Here is a 19,254-nt window from a genome sequence, read left to right on the forward strand (position 1 = left end):
CGACGAACTTTTTTTATAGGTGTTGCTATTCATTTACAGAGTTTTTTTTTTTTTTTTTTAATCCATCTATTTTTTTATTTTTATTTATAATGTTTATTATACAATACATGATAAAATATTAATTTACAGAGTTTTCATAATGAAAAGTTGTGAACCGGTCCTTAGGACTTAGGTATCAATCGGTTTCGTTCATTCAATTTTCTATTTTGTTTATGGCCATCAAATCATAATGGCGGCCCAAGACATTTCGTTTTCTGTCTGTTTCTGTTTTGTGTGAAATGAATTTATGAGGATTTCTGTGTTACAATTGATTGAAATGTGATAGATGTTTATGCCTGTTTAGTTTTTATATCTGTTTGCAATTTTTATCAGGTGAGTTGACTTTGGGGATTGAAAGAAAAGCTGCATATTATCTAAAATTTCTACGGGGCGCGTCCATGAGTAATATTCTGGTTTTTACAATTAGCTACAACTGCTACAACTTCATTACCGTACCGTGTTGACACTTTACTATCCAAGAATCCAAAACTTTGTTGTACATTTCAATGTCCGAGCAACTTGTTCGGGACATTGCTCAAGCAAAATCTTGCCAAATCTACCTGTCTGTGCTGTGTATCTTCTAATTCCATATTGTGATGTGACTGATACCGATAGGTCTTGGCACTTTGTATATCTAATTTGCATTGTTGACATGTAGCATATACCTAAATGAATTTGATATAAACGTGTGCAGATCATAATGTCGAGTGACGAGGACAAGCCGCCCGCGCCGCCCGTGCGGCTCACCAGCAACCGCGGCACGGACCGCGGGGACTCCGTCGCCTCCGTCGACATGAGGCCCCTGCCCAAAGGTACAGCTACTACCCAAAATACTATTGTAATTGAAACACCATTCAATCATTGTTTGTACTAATTTGGCTGTAGCGACTACTAAACATTCATATTGTTGGACAATGTGATGTGTTAGATGTCTGTGTGTGTTTTATTAAATAATTAAGTTGTAATACCTTGATCTAATCAATGTACTCTCTTTCAGAACCTGACGATGGAGGTGACAGAAAAAAGAAAACATTAAAGGCAAAGATAAAAGGATCAAAAAGCACCGCACATAATGATAACAAGCCAAACATTAGCTACCCTACTAATTTTGAACACACAGTTCATGTTGGATTTGATGCTGTTACTGGTGAATTCACGGTAAATACTCTTGTTATACAATATTGATCTTATATGGTAGCCCGATGACTCATGCACTGGCTGAGCTCAAAAATAATAACACAGGATATTTAAATGTCTGAGCACTGTAATAACTTTAATTCAATGGCCTCATTGAAATTCTTGCAGTTTCAGTTTCAAATAAGAAACAATAAGCAATCAAATACATTTAGTTTACTCCTGTTGCACATCATGGATTTCATAAAATGTGTATGCACAGTGACACTATTTAAATTTAGTGTATTTTATTGCAATCAATGGGCACCATTAAATTGTCATAGAGTTATACTACTCATAATGTATTGTGTTCACTTAAGTTTTGCAAAAGCTTTCTGCTTTCAAATTAAAATACAATGCCTCAGCGTAGTGCTTTGCTTTATATTAGAAATTGGCAAACTACACCAATAAGAATACCAAGAATATGCATCAAATTTAATTTACAGTCTCCATTGAAACAGCAAAACCAAATAAAGCATAACATAAATCCTCATGAAGCTTGAAGCTTGGGTTGTTAGGCTAAGAATACCCTGAGAATACAGCTGAATTACAGATATATTTTTAACCTCAACTCATCTCATTTGTAATGTTTGCCCACTCAGTTACCATATTTAGTGAAATAACAAGTCTAATGGATGCATGTTTATACTTTAGTGTATAAAATTAGATGAACATTGTGATGAGTCCAATCCATATGTGGCAGAAGGGGATTAAGGAATTCAAGTTTACCATACTCTTCCATTATTGTCAGTTAAAATGTAATTATTTAGTATGTTCATTAATTTATTAGTATTTTTACATCCACCACCTGTTGGAATAGAGTATTTAGTAAATGGTTAGAGTGTATACCTACCTGTTAAAATTAGGATTTAGGTAGGTGATATTCAACACTAAATTTGGTTCTATGTATTTCGATATTCCGCTTTTGTTTCAAGCTGCCTATGACAGTAAGTAATAGCTTATTGATGCCTTCTTATTGTGTATGAATGGGAAGTTATTTTATTTATACTTTGGATCTAGCTTACTCTGAATCGCTCATTCATTACTAGATTGGCTATAAAATTTTGTCAGTCTGGAAAAATATCTATTGGGTGTGCTTTGGTATAAATAGTTCAATATTAAAGGTCTCACTTGCTGAAATTGCCTTGCTACACAATGGTGCATGTAAAAAACATTTTACTATTTCCTTGATATCTGGATTCCATATTTATTGAACAGCTAGTTCTAAATAAGTGAATTACTTGCATGATTTGTCAAATTCATCAATGTTTGGTTTGTTACCCGTTGTGAAATCAACACATTGTCATCTTCCATCAGTAGTGGTTGCCCTTTCACAATCTCATTTTCTCCTTTCATATTGCTTGTACAATCTATCAATTTCATTGAGTCAAATACTTCTGAAGACTTCAACTATCATAGATTTCTATCTTTTCTGGAATACTCACTGCCAACTAACTGCATTTTTGTGACACATAAATAATATTGTCGCAGGGGATGCCGGAAGCGTGGGCGAGGTTGCTGATGGCCTCCAACATCAGCAAGCAGGAGCAGAAGAGCAACCCGCAGGCGGTGCTGGACGTGCTCAAGTGGTACGACGCGTCCGCCACGCAGCCCCCCGTGTCCAAGTACATGACCTCCGCACAGATGCACACAACGCATTCTGGTTAGTATAATATACCTAGCTGTTTTAGATTAATAGTTTATTTTATTTCTCAGTGTGAAGTTCGGTTATTACTCTAATGGCAGTAGGTGTAGTTTTCAACCTTATTGTGACCGTTGGTTGACCCTCGCCATGAATTTATGTCTTATGATTGTGAGTGAAGGAGTTGCGAAGATCATACCGGACTGAACATTGATTTCGTTACTGATTTTCCTTATTCAGCATAAGCTAACATAAACATGATCACTCTATATCTGCAAAAGCTATGGTTTCCTTATCTCGTGTATACTAACCACTCCTACATTCTCAGGTTCATCAGTGTCCCGGGTATCATCAAGTAGTCCCTCGTCGTCCACGCCCACCGACACGGAGCACCCTGAGCCGCCGCCGCCACCGCCCTCGCGCCCCGACCGCACCAAGAGTATTGTACGTATCACGTAACTCTTTTAGGTTGGCTTGTAAAAATGCTTTTAGCATAGGGGCCCACCTTTTGTATGTTTATATGCTATATTTGGCAATAGAGTTAAATAAATAAATAAATAACTCACAGGATAAAGAAACAGCTTGTATCATCATTGGCCACTGCATCTTGACAGATGATTGTTACAGCGGCTGTGGGTTTTGAGAGCCACATTTTCTCATGTGGCTGAACAGGCCTATACGGGCCTTACACTGCTTGCCACATCGGACACAGGCATAATTCGGGTTTGGCGATGCTTCCAGATGTTGATTAAGCCTCTTAGTTTTTAACTTTTCCAACCATTTCCCATCGTGTTTTGATTTGCCCTGATGCAGCAGTTGTCTCCATACTGGTCTGTCCAATGCCAGGGACTCCCAGTTATCTTTATCTATCTCGAAGTCGTCCATATCGCGCTTGCATGAGTCCTTGAATCTCAGTAATGGCCGCCCAACTGGTCTGGTAGCATTGGCCAGTTGTCCCAACATCACTCTACGGGGCAGTCTTTCTGTGTCCTGTCTTTGGACATGTCCCAGCCATTGCAGGCGTCTCTGCTTCAGGATGGCAGTAATGCTGGTCGTGCGTGTGGTGTTGAGGACGCATTCGTTCGTAACCTTGTCCCTCCACGAGACTCCGATAATTATCCGCAGGCAGCGCATGTGAAATGCGTTAATACGGCGCTCCTGTTTTCTGTAGGTTGTCCAAGTTTCAGAACCATACAGTAAGGTACTGAGAACGCATGAATTGTACACAAGGACTTTGGTTCGGGTGGTGAGCTTAGAATTTCTCCACACCCTTGTGTACAGCTTCCCAAATGCCGTTGAAGCTCTGCCAATGCGGGAGTCAATTTCTTTGTCATTGGACAAGTTAGACGTGGTTGTTGAGCCTAGGTAACAGAAGTGGTCAACCACTTGCAGCGTGGACTCGTTGAGTGTAATCGTAGGCGGAATAGTTGTGCCTTGTACCATAACGACTGTTTTCCTGGTATTTACACTCATTGAGAACATGTCACATGCTCGACCAAATCGCGTGACCAGGTGCTGAAGTTCTTCTTCGGTGTTGGCCACAATTGCGGCATCGTCGGCGAAGAGCAGTTCTCTGACGAGTAGGTCAAGACGGTTTCTCTTGGCCTTCAAAAGGTTTATATTGAAGAGCTTTCCGTCGTGTCTCGTATGCAGGTGCACTCCTTCCTCGGATCCATCAAAGGCAGCAGATAGAAGCGCCGAAAAGAATATGCCGAAGAGAGTTGGAGCCAAAACGCAGCCTTGCCTTACTCCACGGTTGACGTCAAATGCTGCTGATACATCCCCATCAAAAACAACGCACCCGCGCATGTTATCATGAAAGGACTTGATTAGGGCGAGCATCTTCGGCGGGCAACCGACTTTATTTAGGACTTCGTAGAGGCCATTTCTGCTGATGGTGTCAAAAGCCTTGTTTAGGTCGACGAATGCCATAAATAGTGGTTTGCGTTGTTCACGACATTTTTCCTGAAGCTGGCGAAGGGTGAAAATCATGTCAGTTGTCGATCTGTTTGCGCGAAAGCCAGACCTAAAGGAATTATACTATCTCACTCTTATCCTTCTACACTACATCTGTCATTAATCATCCACTCCTGGAACCTTGGCATCTCCCAAGATGCCCCATAATACTATGCTCGGTCTCTGCCGACTAGCTGTCTATGGTTATCAGTCTAACAGGCTTTGAAATATGTTCGTATACTTCTTTGTGAATTTCCACTTATTTATTTTTGCTGTTTTCCAGTACACAAAACCCATAGAAGAGGAGGAGGCGCCCCCGCCGCGGCCGCTGCCCCCCGCGCCCGCGTCGCCCCCGCACGTGCCGCACCCCGCCATCAACACGCATTCAGTAATACTTTTATTCTTATGTAGCTGTGTAGTATTTTATCTTGGATATTATACGCATAGATTAACTAACACTCGTCTCCAGGCAATCGTAGCTTCAGATACAGTTACACGGGTTCGATTTCCATGAGACCATCAATTTGTATTTCGTCTCCCTCCAGTCGTATCGGCTATCCGTTACAACTGGTTTAATTACCGTAAGAAACTTATCAAACTTACAGATTTCTAAGATAGCGAATAAGAAGGAAAGCAGCGCCCCTAGCGGCCAAAGGTTGAACTGCAATAGTTTGCGTTCCATTTTACAACAATTGGTTCATATATTTTAAATCTTTATCAACTACCAATCCCCTCAGATATCGTGTCGCGTGGAGCCGGCGCCAGTGCCGCTGGACCGCAACAAGAACCCGGCCGCGCCGCAGACGCCGCCCGCGCACGCGCCGCACCCGCCCGCCAACGGCGCGCCGCCCGTCACCGCCGACACTGGGTACGTTACGTAAGTTGTACACACACATTATTATATGCGTATACATACTGAAGGTTTTATAATGATAATCATATAAATAAATAACTTGATCTATTTACGTCCTTGACTGCTGCGCCGATGGCCCCGGGTTCGATCCCTGGTCGGGGCAGACATTTGGTCTCTGGTTGTAGGTGTTAAATATTTGTGTTATGTGATACCACAAGCCAGCTGGATTGCTGTGGAGATTTTGATTTATAATCTGCGATTAGGAGCAAGGGCCTGAAGTGATGCTCTGCCTTTTCCACGGATCTTGGGCTAGCAAAGACACACCGAGTAATTAAATACCTTATGAGATTTATAAAACAGAGATGGCTAGCATTTTTATAAATATGTACATATACCTATTTTTGACCATTACAGGAGAGCGACGGGGCAGCAACAAAGGAAAAAGAAAATGACAGACGAAGAAATATTAGAAAAACTAAGAACAATAGTCAGCGTTGGGGATCCAAATAGAAAGTATACTAAAATGGAGAAAATAGGACAGGGGTATGTATTACTTCCATTACTTAAATCACTGTAATTTTAACGAATGTTGGACCAGACCATGACCTTAAATCGCACCAAACGGATTGTCACAAATGTACGGAAAAGCAGAGTCTACGAGTACGCGCTGTGATTTTCTATTAATGCGAGCCTCGCACCTTTTATACGACTTTATAATGAATCACAGTACTTGTATATCGTTTGTATAATTAATAAAACCTTACTTCTCCCCCCACTAGAGCGTCAGGCACGGTGTACACGGCGATCGAGACGTCCACGGGCATGGAGGTGGCCATCAAGCAGATGAACCTGAGCCAGCAGCCCAAGAAGGAGCTCATCATCAACGAGATCCTCGTCATGCGGGAGAACAAACACAACAATGTTGTTAATTATTTGGACAGCTATCTTGTTAACGAGGTTTGTATTGTACTTTAACTGCAGTTTTAGGTGCTACAATTTTGCTAAACACGGCAGTTTGAGTTTTAATCATTTTTGCAAACGGAGATGTTTGCATGTCTATCAGTAAACAACGGTAAACAACATTTGTTGTTTGTTTGTATCGTTTGCGTAATATATAAAACTTACACTAGGAGTCAGATAGCCTTTACAGCCTATGTTGGGTAGCAAGGGTTTTATAGTATTACATGACTGCAGAATGTGCCCTGTAAACAGGCTGGCGACGACGTAATTATGTACCATACAATTGAATACGAAGTGATGAAAATGGTGGCCATCCCTCCTGTGGGCATCCATCCCTCAGGTGTGTGTTGAATTCCCCCCCAAAAATATTAAAAACTCCCAAGCACAACCTCTTTTACCTTCCACTTATCACAATGCCCTACCCCCGTTCCCAGGAACTCTGGGTAGTAATGGAGTACCTGGCCGGCGGGTCCCTGACCGACGTGGTGACGGAGACGTGCATGGACGAGGGGCAGATCGCGGCCGTCTGCCGGGAGGTGCTGCAGGCGCTACACTTCCTGCACACCAACCATGTTATACACAGGGATATCAAGAGCGATAATATACTGTTGGGGCTGGACGGGCAGGTTAAACTGAGTAAGTGTTTGACAGTTTCTTTGCAATTAAAGGTGCTCCCGTAATAGTCTTTGTGGGACGTGTACGTTGCACTGTTGCAATCAGTTCCTTCCGTTTTCTCTCCTATAAAGCTGGAAATAGTGCTAGACCAACGATATGTTCTAACCATACGTCCTGACTGTCGACACTGACCGTCAGGACGTACGGTCATTACGTATGTTGGGTCTAGCCCCGTTTCCAGCCTAAAAGTCGGTAACCGATTATCGGTCGATGTCGATACCCGATTCATGTTGTAAAATTTCATTTAATCACCATAGATAACATGAAAGGAAAAGGCCACTACAAAAGAAAACACCACACCATAACTTCGGGATGACTTGTTACATCAATCAAATATCTGAGGGTTCTCCATTTTGATACATGGCTAAATTATGAATATTATTTGTTCACAGCTGACTTTGGTTTCTGCGCGCAAATATCGCCCGAACAAAACAAAAGAACGACGATGGTAGGAACTCCCTACTGGATGGCGCCCGAAGTCGTCACAAGAAAGCAATATGGTCCTAAGGTATGTAATGCAATCATTTTGTAAATCGCTCATGAACACACAATCTTATTTAGCCGTCCTTTTTTCCTTTTACATTGATAAGATACCGACATATCCAAGGTACTACTGCTTCTAGAGGTAGACTAGGCTTGTGTCTCCGTAGTGAAATGATTAGCCAGTCAGATAGTCGCTCAGGGAACGCCATATATGTATAATAAACAGGTGAGACGTCGCTCGAAGAAGCTCCTTTTGTGCACCCTATATCCTCTTATTACCAGTACCTAATAAAAAAAATATCGCAAATTCCAGGTGGACGTGTGGTCTCTCGGCATAATGGCCATCGAGATGATCGAGGGCGAGCCGCCCTACCTGAACGAGAACCCGCTCCGGGCGCTGTACCTGATCGCGACCAACGGCAAGCCCGACATCAAGGACAAGGAGAAGCTCAGCGCCGTGTTCCAGGACTTCCTCGACCAGTGCCTCGAAGTGGATGTCGATAGGAGAGCCACCGCGCTCGACCTACTCAAGGTACTAGAATAACCCTAATAGCTTGTACTGTACGCATAAGGCGTTTTGAAGCGCGCCCTTCTGATAGACTGCTGTACTTCAAAGGGCACGCTTTAAAACGCCTAATGTGTACATGTTCTAATAATCAACTCCTTAGCGTGTCCGTTGTAAATACTAACGTTGGTCCTGAAAAGCTGAAGGGCGTCAATTGCCACGTTCTCCTGTAACATCTAGTAGTAATGTACTAGTGGTGTATCCTAATATGGCTCAGATGCTCTTGGAGCAAGTAGACACCTGGTAGAATAAGGTTAAAATTACCACTTCTCCTGATCTTTTCACTACTCCATATTCATACAATATCGTTTGTTTCAGCACCCGTTCTTGAAGCTGGCGCGGCCGCTGGCGTCGTTGACCCCGCTCATCATGGCGGCCAAGGAGGCGGCCAAGGGCCATTAGCACCGGCCGCCGCCGCCCGCCGCGCCCGCGCGGTAGCGGCCCGGTGCCCCTCGCCACGGCGTGTACGTATCGCCCACAGACTTATACCTATACGGCGATTATCGCTTGTTGCCACTACTTACGTAGCGTTCACGTAGACGACGGTTAGACGCCTTAGCTGCCCGAATGTTGGCGGAATTAATTAATATTAACGTAGACGGTGGCGCCGCTTAAGTTAGCAATTAATTAGACCGTTTCCACGAGCGGCCACGCGCCCGGCGCCGCCCGGCCGAGGGGTGGTGAGTGTGACGGACGGAGATCAGCTCAGGGTCGCGGATACAAGTTTTAGTGCCTTTTGTTGTGGAATAAATGTTGGCCGGCGATATAGACCCGGCGCGTGGCCGGTCGCTGGGCGCAATTCATTTAGCCTCAAATAGACCCCGCCCGGCTACCGGTGAATGAAGGCATCCTTGTCGATGTATTTAATATTGTTGAGGCGCCCAGTTGAAATGGTGACACTCCATCTTAAGTAAGATTGTTGAGGCGCAAAGTGATATTCCCTGTGGTAAATACTTTGAGAATTAATAGGGCAATCATACAAACTAATATTTTATTAGCAGCACTATGACAGCCGAAACCACGCTCCTATCCAGTTATGTGAGATATTTTACATGTTTTCACATCACACGCTATTATTTTGCTACAAATAAACAAAACGGTAGAATAGAAATTCGGTTAAATATTGTTAAAGTGCATTCACATAGTAGAGCATCATTGTAAGTATATGAGGAACAAAGTGTAGCCACTTTGTATTTGATAGAAGTTAACATATTTTTGCATTCAAGGGTAAATAATAAGTAAGCAGTCCAGTATTTGTAATCTTGTAGTATGGTACAGTCAGAAACAATACAATATTAAAATGAATATGACAAGTAGATAAATATTATACATAAACTACAGAAGCTTTGTAACATGGTATTCATTTAATTGCTTAAATATAAACATAAAATTACCACCCTATTACCTATTATAGAATGCCATTCGGCCGTTTTGATAATGAAAACATCTAAACTCATTAAAGACATTGTCAATTTCATCGTTTGCATATTGCTTATATGTATTGAGGTAAAAGACGCGCGTCGTGTCGTAAACTTATACCCGTTTTTTTGCATCCTAAACATGCGGGAATATAACAGGTTGTTTGTTGCAGCCTCTTACACCCTCGGAGACATACAGTTGTTATATTATATATTAAAGACGTTAGAAAGGCACGCAACTCATAACTGATTGACGCGGTCTATGCAGGACGCTTCATGCTAATAGCAAATCGTAGTTCCGTAAATTAAAAGTTGTGAAATTTTACGAAGTAATATTTAGCTGCAAACAAAGACTGGCAGTTTAAGATAGAGGAAGTTGTAAAGTATAAATAATAGTAAAATACATACATAACTTAGGCGTCTAGTTCCACTGAATGAAAGAGATAACAGATAAGATTAGCAGAACATAGTTTTTCTAAAATTAACTAGTTTTATTTGTAACAATAATGTACAGATAGGGAACGTGGTTAGTTTCTGTTTTCACTACGTGGATGTGTGATAGTAGTACGTTCGGCTTAATACTGTGACCGAGACGGAGAGTTGCGGTAGGCGGAAACTAACGAACAGGCATTGAACTTGAGGTTCCTCGCATGTCTTTGCCAACTAATGATGATGTAATTAAACTGTAAGAAGGCCCAACCATTACAAAACACCGTATAGTAAACACACAACAGAAAATAGATATTAAGCTTTTCGGGCAGTTCGGATTCCTCTGTAAATATGGTTTTCATCTGGATTTTCGCTCGGTGTTGGATATAGCGAAGTGTGCTCTAAGTCATGTGGTAGGATCAAATTGGTTTTTATATTATAGCCCATTATTGCATATATTATATAAAGTTAAAATTGCTTCTATGGGTCGACAACATGATAGGTATTCATTTACCATTATTTACTCGACGTTTGATTATGATTTCTTATCTTTACAAATATTAACACGATGTTACTGTAATTGGCAGTAAACTATGTATACGTGTTTCTTTTTTAATCATTATTCTGTATTTGTTTGTGACGCTAGTTATTTGACTGCTTTATAGATTTTAAAAGTATAGTTAGTAGCAGTGTTTATATTATTTTATTTAGTGTTAACTTATTTTTACTTTGCTTTCAATTTATTTGATTACTCCGAGATTATAGTATTATTGCAGAATTGATGATTAATTAATATTTTTGACAAATTCATGATTGTATGATAATTACAATACATTAGGTTGTAGGTAATATCTATGTAATTATATATTTTTTAATTGACGACCGAATAATTTACAGTTTTTATTTGCATTTACTAGAAGTATTATGTTATTACAAGGATGTTGGCGTACCTGGCGACAGTGATTAATTAAATGATAGCACAAAACAAGAATATTTTATTTTTAAAAGTTATGCTGATATACCTACCTATGTGCAAGAAGCTTAACTTTTCCTGAGACACATGCGATACTTAAGCATTAGATAATATTCTATCGTAGTTACAGTGTCTATAACATGTAACAGGCAACCTTACGATTCCATCAAGGGTAGGTACTTGCAATATTATCAGCGTAACATTACTTTATGTATCATTCACGATAAGTATACATATAGCCATATGATAATAACTCCCAATCTCCAGACAATAGAACGTATTCCATACTTACCTAATTATAAATAGTCTTATCATTATCATGTTTTATCATTTTTACTCGTGTGTATGCGACTTGAACTTGAGATTCTCTCTGCTTTATAATATTATTGTAGGTTGTGCCAACAGACGCTGTTATATTTTTATGTTTCGAATTTTGATAATTACAAATAGAGGTATGAGTGAGTAGAAGAATGCAGTTGGTACGACGTAGAGGCTCGCCTGTTGTCTATTGTACAGAAACAAATTAGGATCGAGTAGTTTACTCTTTGACAATATGAAGTGACCAATTAACGCTATGTAATTTCTGTACAGTCGTCCTGGTTTATAGGTTGGTGCATCAGGATCAGACCTACACAGTTGCTGAACTAATTTTATTTAAATATCCGATTTAACTTCATAGATGATTACCATCCATATTTACATATTTTTTTACATACCTAATTGTAACACCCACCCTTATTCCAATATAACCCAAGGCAGTATGGTGTAGTCAAATATGGCCTAAGTTACCAAGTAATAAGTGTAACATTTCCCGAGACCACCGCAGGCCTAAACTGTGTGCGTGCACCAACCACTGAAGTGCAATAATGTAGAATGTATAAATTAGCCATCTTGAGGTGAGCTTGAATCAAAGTTATACAGTATCAAATGTTACTAAATTATTGTATGGAATGTATTAACTGATGTGATCATGACTATGAATTTCAGAATGCAGTAGAATATGCTAAAGTAACTTGTAATTATGTATGTAGCCTAAGTTGAAATGATGTATTATTAAATGTATTAGGTTATATTGTACAAGACAATCGATGAGTTAGGTCATTTTTGACAGTTATAATAACATCAGTGCCATGTATGAGCAACTTGAGCATATAAATAGGGTAACGTAACGTACCTTGGGACGCTTGTACCTCGGGACATTGATTGTATTTTAAAAACTGGCTAAATAAACACATTAAAATTCTACCCTAGGCATAGTATTTTACTCGCTTGGCAAAACTAGTGAGTCTCGTGATCATACCAGCATCGACTGTGTGGTGAAGACAATATGAAGTTTTTTGGAGTCAAAAGTAGCTTTTGTATAGTTTTTTGTGTTGCTTTATCTCATTGAGGCATGCTCTAAATAAAAACATGGATGTCACGTATAACTTTTCAGTTATTTAATTTTATGACATGGCAATTATCTGAAAGATTCCTATTAATTAAAAATAAAGATATTTAAATTTTGGTTAAATATTGCTTTTTTGTACCTTGGGACACGATTAAATTTGTACCTTGGGACACTGTTTCCTATGGCTTTGTACTATGGAAAATGCAAACATCTAAATAACGCCTTATATCTCTGTTCTTATTAGAGCCAGAGTGAAACTAGACAGAAGAGAGATGCAGTAAATCAATAAGAACAGAGATATAAGGCGTTATTTAGAAGTTTGCATTTTCCATAGTACAAAGCTACAGGAAACAGTGTCCCAAGGTACAAACGTGTAACGTACCTTGGGTCAAAACAAGCATTTTTACTTTTATCTTAATTTAATAAAATCTGGCCACACTAAAGCTTAAGCACAAATACTAGTGATAAAAGATTATATATCCTACCGAATAAAGAAAATTTCACATTAATATCTTAGTTGTACGCTGCGATAGCTTCATTCAAAGTTGGGGTAGTCGAAAATGTCCCTAGGTACGTTACGTTACCCTACTATCATACATATACCTATTATAATAAAAGACTCACCATTATATATTTAGTTTCAATTAATCCTATAATATTAATTAAACGTGTTTAGAAGACAATCAAACGCTATTGTACACAAAATATTTATTTCTGAAGAGTATCTTTGATAAGCTCCTTATAATAAAAATAACAATGTTTGTACTGATATATGTGTATAAAAAAAACAAGAATTCTTAATAAATTAATATAACAAAATCGAAAACAAACTTATCTGCTGCTTGGTAACTAAGGTTATTGACTAAAAAGCATCACAAAAAGGTTCTGAGGTAAAGGTGCCAACAAACCAAAATAATTATTTATGTAAGTAGTATGAAGAAGCTAACCATTCTTATAGTAAGGCCACCATCAGTCCTTTTAAGAAAATTGTTACAAAATGTTAATGATATTGCTTAGGCAAATACAATTTTAACAGGAATTCATACATTGAATATAGAATATAGGTTTATGAATAATTTATGATAGATACATACTAATTATCACTTATATAATTACTACTACAAGTACTTTCATTGAAACCAATGAGTGGTGATTGTTGCAATTCTAAAATACATTTATGGCAGCTACCAATTAGATATACAGATTATTTCTTAAACATAAAAAAATGCTTCTGCCATTGAATCATCCAGGTATTGTTTATAACATTTTAATTTTACGAATATTGCTCTATAACAGAAAATATTTAGTCCTTCCTCTCTTCTGCGGGAATGAAGTCCAGGGAAGCTGAATTAATGCAAAATCGTTTCTTGGTGGGCTTGGGCCCATCGTCAAACACGTGGCCCAGGTGAGCGGAGCACTTCGCGCAGCGCACCTCAGTCCGCACCAGACCTGGCCGCGTTAAAACCAGTAATATATTCGCTCCCACTTCAGTTTACCACACAATGGTCCAGATCCCGAAAAGCAGTTTATTTACATGTCACATAATAAAACAATGGGTGATGTCATGAGCACATTATCCCGGATTGCGAGCAGATGTGGTGAGTGTCGTCGCGGCGTCGAGGTCCAGCGGCGGCGGCGGCGGGGGAGGGGGGCAGGAGGGGACAAATGCAAATTATTATCATGCACATACAGAATGATCAGTGAACTCAAGATGGGCGTGATCAAGTTTGAGGCAAGTGATAAGTGACAAGATTTGATATGATAAAATGTGTATGAAGTATAGAAAATTATGCATATTGAGGTGGTTTATTGTTCGTAACCATTCAAGCGGAATAAAAATAGTAAATAGTGTAAATTTAAAATGTTCATGTAGAGGTGCAATGTATGTGATGTGACAAAGAGATCACAGATAAAATGATACATTTTAGAATATAAATAATATTTTTGAAATAAATACAAGCAGCAATAGGCGACTTACGACACGTTGTGGAGTCAGGATTGTGTTGGAGGTGGGCGGGGGACGGGAAAGACAGACAGATAAAAATGCATTAGCATATTATAGAATATTCCAACACCAGTTTATAAATCAAACAGGGTACATAAAATTACTATACAAGGATAAGAGATTTAATTTGAATTTTTCAATTATACTATAATGTTACAATATAAAAAGTAGGGGGGGTTCTTTAACCAGCAGTAAATCACTGTTTTCAAGTATACAATTTCATAGCAGGGTCATGGAGTCAGATGTTCTGGCCATTCTATGTAGGGACAACAATATTTTTTGGTAAGTATAATAACTATTCCATGCCCTTTAGTTCGGATAAATACATATTGGGGGTTCCGCTCATCTCGCATAATCTTTATTGACCAAAACTCATTTCGCATAAGGGTGAAATCGCCAAAATTTGTACGTAACAAAAACGTAACAAAAGGGAAACGTTACAAAAATGTTACAAAAAGGAACTATTCAGACTCGATCACACTACTATGAATAAATAAAACAATTTTTATTTAATCAGCACTACGGCGAAGCAAAAAGGAGGGTTATGATTTTGACCGGTATCTATTCAATAATTAAAACACGAACTACTTCCGTAATTTTTGAACAAAAATATTTAAAAAATAATATATATCTATGAGGTTTTTTTTTATTAATTGAATTATTAATTATTTTGGTATTAGGTATCACTAGTTAGGAAAATTGAAATTAAACTTCTGTACAATTTATATGTTTTTGTAATTTATTAGTTTAAAAAATGTCATCACATTCTTGTCAGTCTGAATGTGCCCTTAGCTTTCCTTTTTGTAACGTTACAAAGAAAATTGTAACAAAATGGAACAAAAATTCTTACGTTCATAAGCTAAAAATATTTTAACACACGTGGATTTAGTTTTCCGAAAATTTTACTAACTGAATAGTAAACAGACTGAAATTATGATTTTACGTGCAGGAATTACTTTGTAAATACTTTCCTTTAACTTAATTTGTCGGTTGTTACAAAGGGGAACACTGAAAAGTCTTTTTTCTTCCGAGTTCACTATAACTTCGATAACGACTACAAACAAAATGGCGGAGACGCGACACTAACGCCACTTCTAAGAAAACTTTTGCTCGTGGTGATGCCAGTAAAATAATTTAGATTTAATACTATTTTATACAAAAAAATACTGTTACAAAGAGCATAACAAAGAAATATGATATTTTTATTAAGATTTAAATTTATGTAAATTTCAATAACCACTGTACAAAATATGATAAAATACAAATAATTTAATACGTTACTTATTCTACTAATGTGATTTACCAAAATTTTCTATGTGAAGTTGTTATATTTTTCTCATTTAGTAGGTTTTAGTGCAACCAAGAGAAATGGACAAAAAATGTACAAATTTTGGCGATTTCACCCATAACTCGTATGGTCTAAACTTTTTTGACCGAACCATCACTTTGCCAAGACTTATGTGGCATAAGGCTCGTTTCGTCTAAAACTCTTTAGGCACAATCTTTAAACACCTAAGTTTCGTTTGCTCAAATTTATGTTCGTCTATACCTATGTATAATCTTGTTTCTCCTAATGTTATCTTAATAAATAATGTATTAAGTATGTAGTAAATGTACAAATTGTGGTATTTTTCTCCTACATCCCGAAAATAACGATATTGTATGATCAAAAAATCGAAAGTTAACGACCAATATCAAACCCCATGAGATCGAAACCTAAAAATAGGTGCGATGACGAGCAAAGCGAGGAGGAGCGTGTTAGGTGCACATGTTCATCAAAACCAAAGCGGAGCGCAGCGAAGCGGAGCGGAGCGCAGCGAAGCGGAGCGGAGCGTTTTCCAAACAGCGGAAACAATACAAGGCACCAGTTTGCGCTATGTAGGGAGACGGTCCGTCAAAGTTAAAGCCAAACGAATATTATTACTTTGTATAAACCTATGCCATAGCATTATTAGGCTATTCAAGATTTGGCCATACCATTATTAGGCTAAACAATGTTATGCGAAATAACTTTTTACTAAACGAGATTTATGCCATACGATTTTCGGCGTAACGAGACTTTGACCAAACATTACTATGCAATACGAGATTAGGCAAATAAATCTTATGCCAAAAAAGGTAGAACCACATATTGGTAATTGATAAGAATAATTAGGTAATTGGAGAAAAAAATACAAGTTTATAAAGAAGTTAAAAGTTAGTAAATATTAGGGCCACAAGTTGGTAAGTATTGTGTATGAAAATATAATACAATAGTAGTGCAGTGCACCGAGCAGAGTGACACTGAAGCTGACCTCGCCTGTGCTTGTAAGTACATGGTACAATGAGTGAAGTTCAACTTACGCTGCTTATATGTTCATGATGAGGGTTACACTCATGTATAAGGATATTTTACCTTGAATCTAATGTCTGCACGGCATACAAAATAATTTGAAACAATGAATGTTAGGCTTATGTCAGGAAATGCATGGATTAGAATGGAAGGATTAGGAGTATTAGGACCCTAGATAGTTATCTATGAAGACACAGGATATACCTAGGTCACACAATAGTTCTCAATGTCATTGAATGCAGAGTTCCACATCATTGAGTTCAGTAAATGATGCCCATTTATAAGTATATCTGGCACCACTTCTTTGCATGTAATAAACAAAATTTACATAACAGGTAAGAAGATGATGCAAGGTTTTGAACATGCTGGGCATACATGTATTAGTTGATTGGGGCTTTTAGTAGTCATGCTTCATTTCATTATGAAATAAGTAGCATTGCATATTATACAATAGAAATAATGCTTAGGTATACAATACACAAATGATAATAATGTTAAGCAATAATTATTATCTTATCTAAAAGACTAGTTGACAAGTTGTCTAGGCATTGCAATTCAAATAAGTATGTTTATTCTCACCTGCACTTGCGTCTTTGTGTAGGGTAACCTTTTCTTGTGCTAGAACATCATTAAATGCTGGCCAGCCACAACCCGAGTCATATTTGTTTTTAGATGTAAACAAATCTTGTCTGCATACAACACAAACATACATGCCATCTTCATAAAACTTATTGTAACATCCTGAAATAGTCAAAATGTAACATATTTATCAAGGTTAAAAGTTTTACAAAAAGTTTCGTGAAACTTTCCAGAAAAATCTTATGTTTTTCAAAAGATCTATATTATTATTGATCTTACCAGTAAAGGGTCTCTCAGTGCCGGCTTCTTGAGTGACATGGTACTGCATGGGCGTCAGACGCTTCTTGAGGGCCTCCTTGTCTTCCATGGCTCTCCAAACTAAAGCTAGATGCAACAGTTAAAGTACTATTATTTTTAGTATATGATTCAAATAAATATTTAGGATGATCTGGCACGGTTCCAAACAGTCAAGGGTTTTCCGTGTTTTGCTATCCGTACGAGTTGCGCCACAAGCAGGGCAGCGGTACGACTGTGTTCAATATACTGACTGATAACGAATTTATAGAATAAAGTGAGCTAATCATCAACTAGTCCATGTTTACACGGCGACGATGAATGGCTGATCAAGTGATCAATGACGACATTCGTTTTTACCTGTAACAAATGGACTTCGCAATTGAACAGTAGATGGTTGCAATAATTTATTAAACAAAAAAGGCTTCAGAACTCTTCGCATAACTTGAATTCTTAAAACAATGGAATTAAAATTAAAACAAAATTCACAAGTTTACGCACTAAACAAAAATAATTTATTTTATTCAGTCATCACCAGTGAGTGAAGTAAATGAATGAATGCATACTGCATAGGCTAGAATATTATGAATGAATGAAATTTTGTTGACATGTTGAGTTGTTGAGCAAAGGTACCAACGGTACCAACAAACCATTGACAAAAGAATAAAGAGGACTTGGCATAAAAATCGGTACTTAAAAATATATCGTCGTCTCTTTTTAAGTTATTGGTGTTATCGTACTTAAAAAAGGACAACAGTAGTTTTGTCTTTGCCTAAAATTACAACATTGCGATCGGTCGCCATGTTGATTGACCAAGATTGACATCCAAACACGAGGTACTTCAGCTGTCAAACAATATGTTTGTTTACATTTTTCAAGAAAAAAGCCGCCATTTTAATTGACACCAAAGTTTAGGCAAGCGCATTTTTTTCGTTGATATGGCATGTCCTCTCTTTATTGTTTTGTCAATGCAACAAACACATTATCGGACGCAGCTGACGGACGCGGCGGTTCGGCTGTCAGCCGCGACTGATAAAGGCGTCGACACACCAATGGACGCGGCTTACGGATGCGGCTGTCAGCCGCGACTTAAATGTATCAAAAGTCGTAGAAATATAAGAGCCCGTTTGGACAGCTCCAAAATGTATGGGATAACAGCTGGTGTCAAATCTAAATCATAATAAATCTATACAATAAGTAACTTTTGCTGGTTCAAAAGTTCTTTTTTCTTTAGGTCCTTAAATAATACGCCAGATTTCGTCTCTCTTTATGTATTTGATCAAGTAAATCAAGAGTGAATAGTACATTTGTGTAGCTGTCCAAACGGGCCTGTAGATAAGGAATGTACACTACGCTGTTCAAACTATCGGACGTAAGCCGCGGACGTAACCTTGGACTGACCTTCAGTTTTCAGAGGTCCGAGAGCGATCTGGCACGCACTGACCCAAAAGACCGTGCACACTATCAGCCGCGGCTGCTAGCCGCTTC

General features: G+C 38.4%; 2 protein-coding genes across 5 annotated transcripts; one reads left to right on the plus strand and one right to left on the minus strand.

Moving 5' to 3' along the window:
- The first annotated feature begins 208 nt into the window (after window positions 1–208).
- Window positions 209–12,020, plus strand: LOC105389073 (serine/threonine-protein kinase Pak). 2 transcript variants are annotated; one of them, XM_048625956.1, is made up of 13 exons: window positions 209–372; window positions 734–851; window positions 1,037–1,197; window positions 2,704–2,875; window positions 3,183–3,298; window positions 5,094–5,198; window positions 5,548–5,678; window positions 6,078–6,206; window positions 6,443–6,620; window positions 7,058–7,259; window positions 7,691–7,806; window positions 8,095–8,313; window positions 8,665–12,020. In XM_048625956.1, exons 2-13 carry the CDS (start codon window positions 740–742, stop codon window positions 8,746–8,748), a joined length of 1,725 nt encoding a protein of 574 aa, XP_048481913.1. In that variant the 5' UTR covers window positions 209–372; window positions 734–739; the 3' UTR covers window positions 8,749–12,020. The 2 variants fall into 2 exon arrangements, with proteins under 2 accessions (XP_048481913.1, XP_048481912.1); XM_048625955.1 differs by having other exon boundaries at window positions 210–372; window positions 5,548–5,687.
- A 1,227-nt stretch (window positions 12,021–13,247) lies between these two features.
- LOC105389092 (methionine-R-sulfoxide reductase B1) lies at window positions 13,248–18,315 on the minus strand. Of its 3 annotated transcripts, none has more exons than XM_011560158.3 (4): window positions 18,127–18,315; window positions 17,752–17,856; window positions 17,473–17,634; window positions 13,248–14,041 (listed from the first exon to the last, which is right to left on the minus strand). In XM_011560158.3, the coding sequence occupies exons 1-4, from the start codon at window positions 18,206–18,208 to the stop codon at window positions 13,860–13,862; spliced, it is 531 nt and encodes a 176-aa protein (XP_011558460.1). In that variant the 5' UTR covers window positions 18,209–18,315; the 3' UTR covers window positions 13,248–13,859. The 3 variants fall into 3 exon arrangements, with proteins under 3 accessions (XP_011558460.1, XP_011558468.1, XP_011558475.1); XM_011560166.3 differs by having other exon boundaries at window positions 13,248–14,005; window positions 18,127–18,311; XM_011560173.3 differs by lacking the exon at window positions 18,127–18,315 and having other exon boundaries at window positions 17,752–18,049.
- Window positions 18,316–19,254: the final 939 nt, after the last annotated feature.

This window comes from Plutella xylostella, chromosome 15 (assembly GCF_932276165.1).
Source record: "Plutella xylostella chromosome 15, ilPluXylo3.1, whole genome shotgun sequence".
Classification (NCBI taxonomy): Eukaryota; Metazoa; Arthropoda; class Insecta; order Lepidoptera; family Plutellidae; genus Plutella; species Plutella xylostella.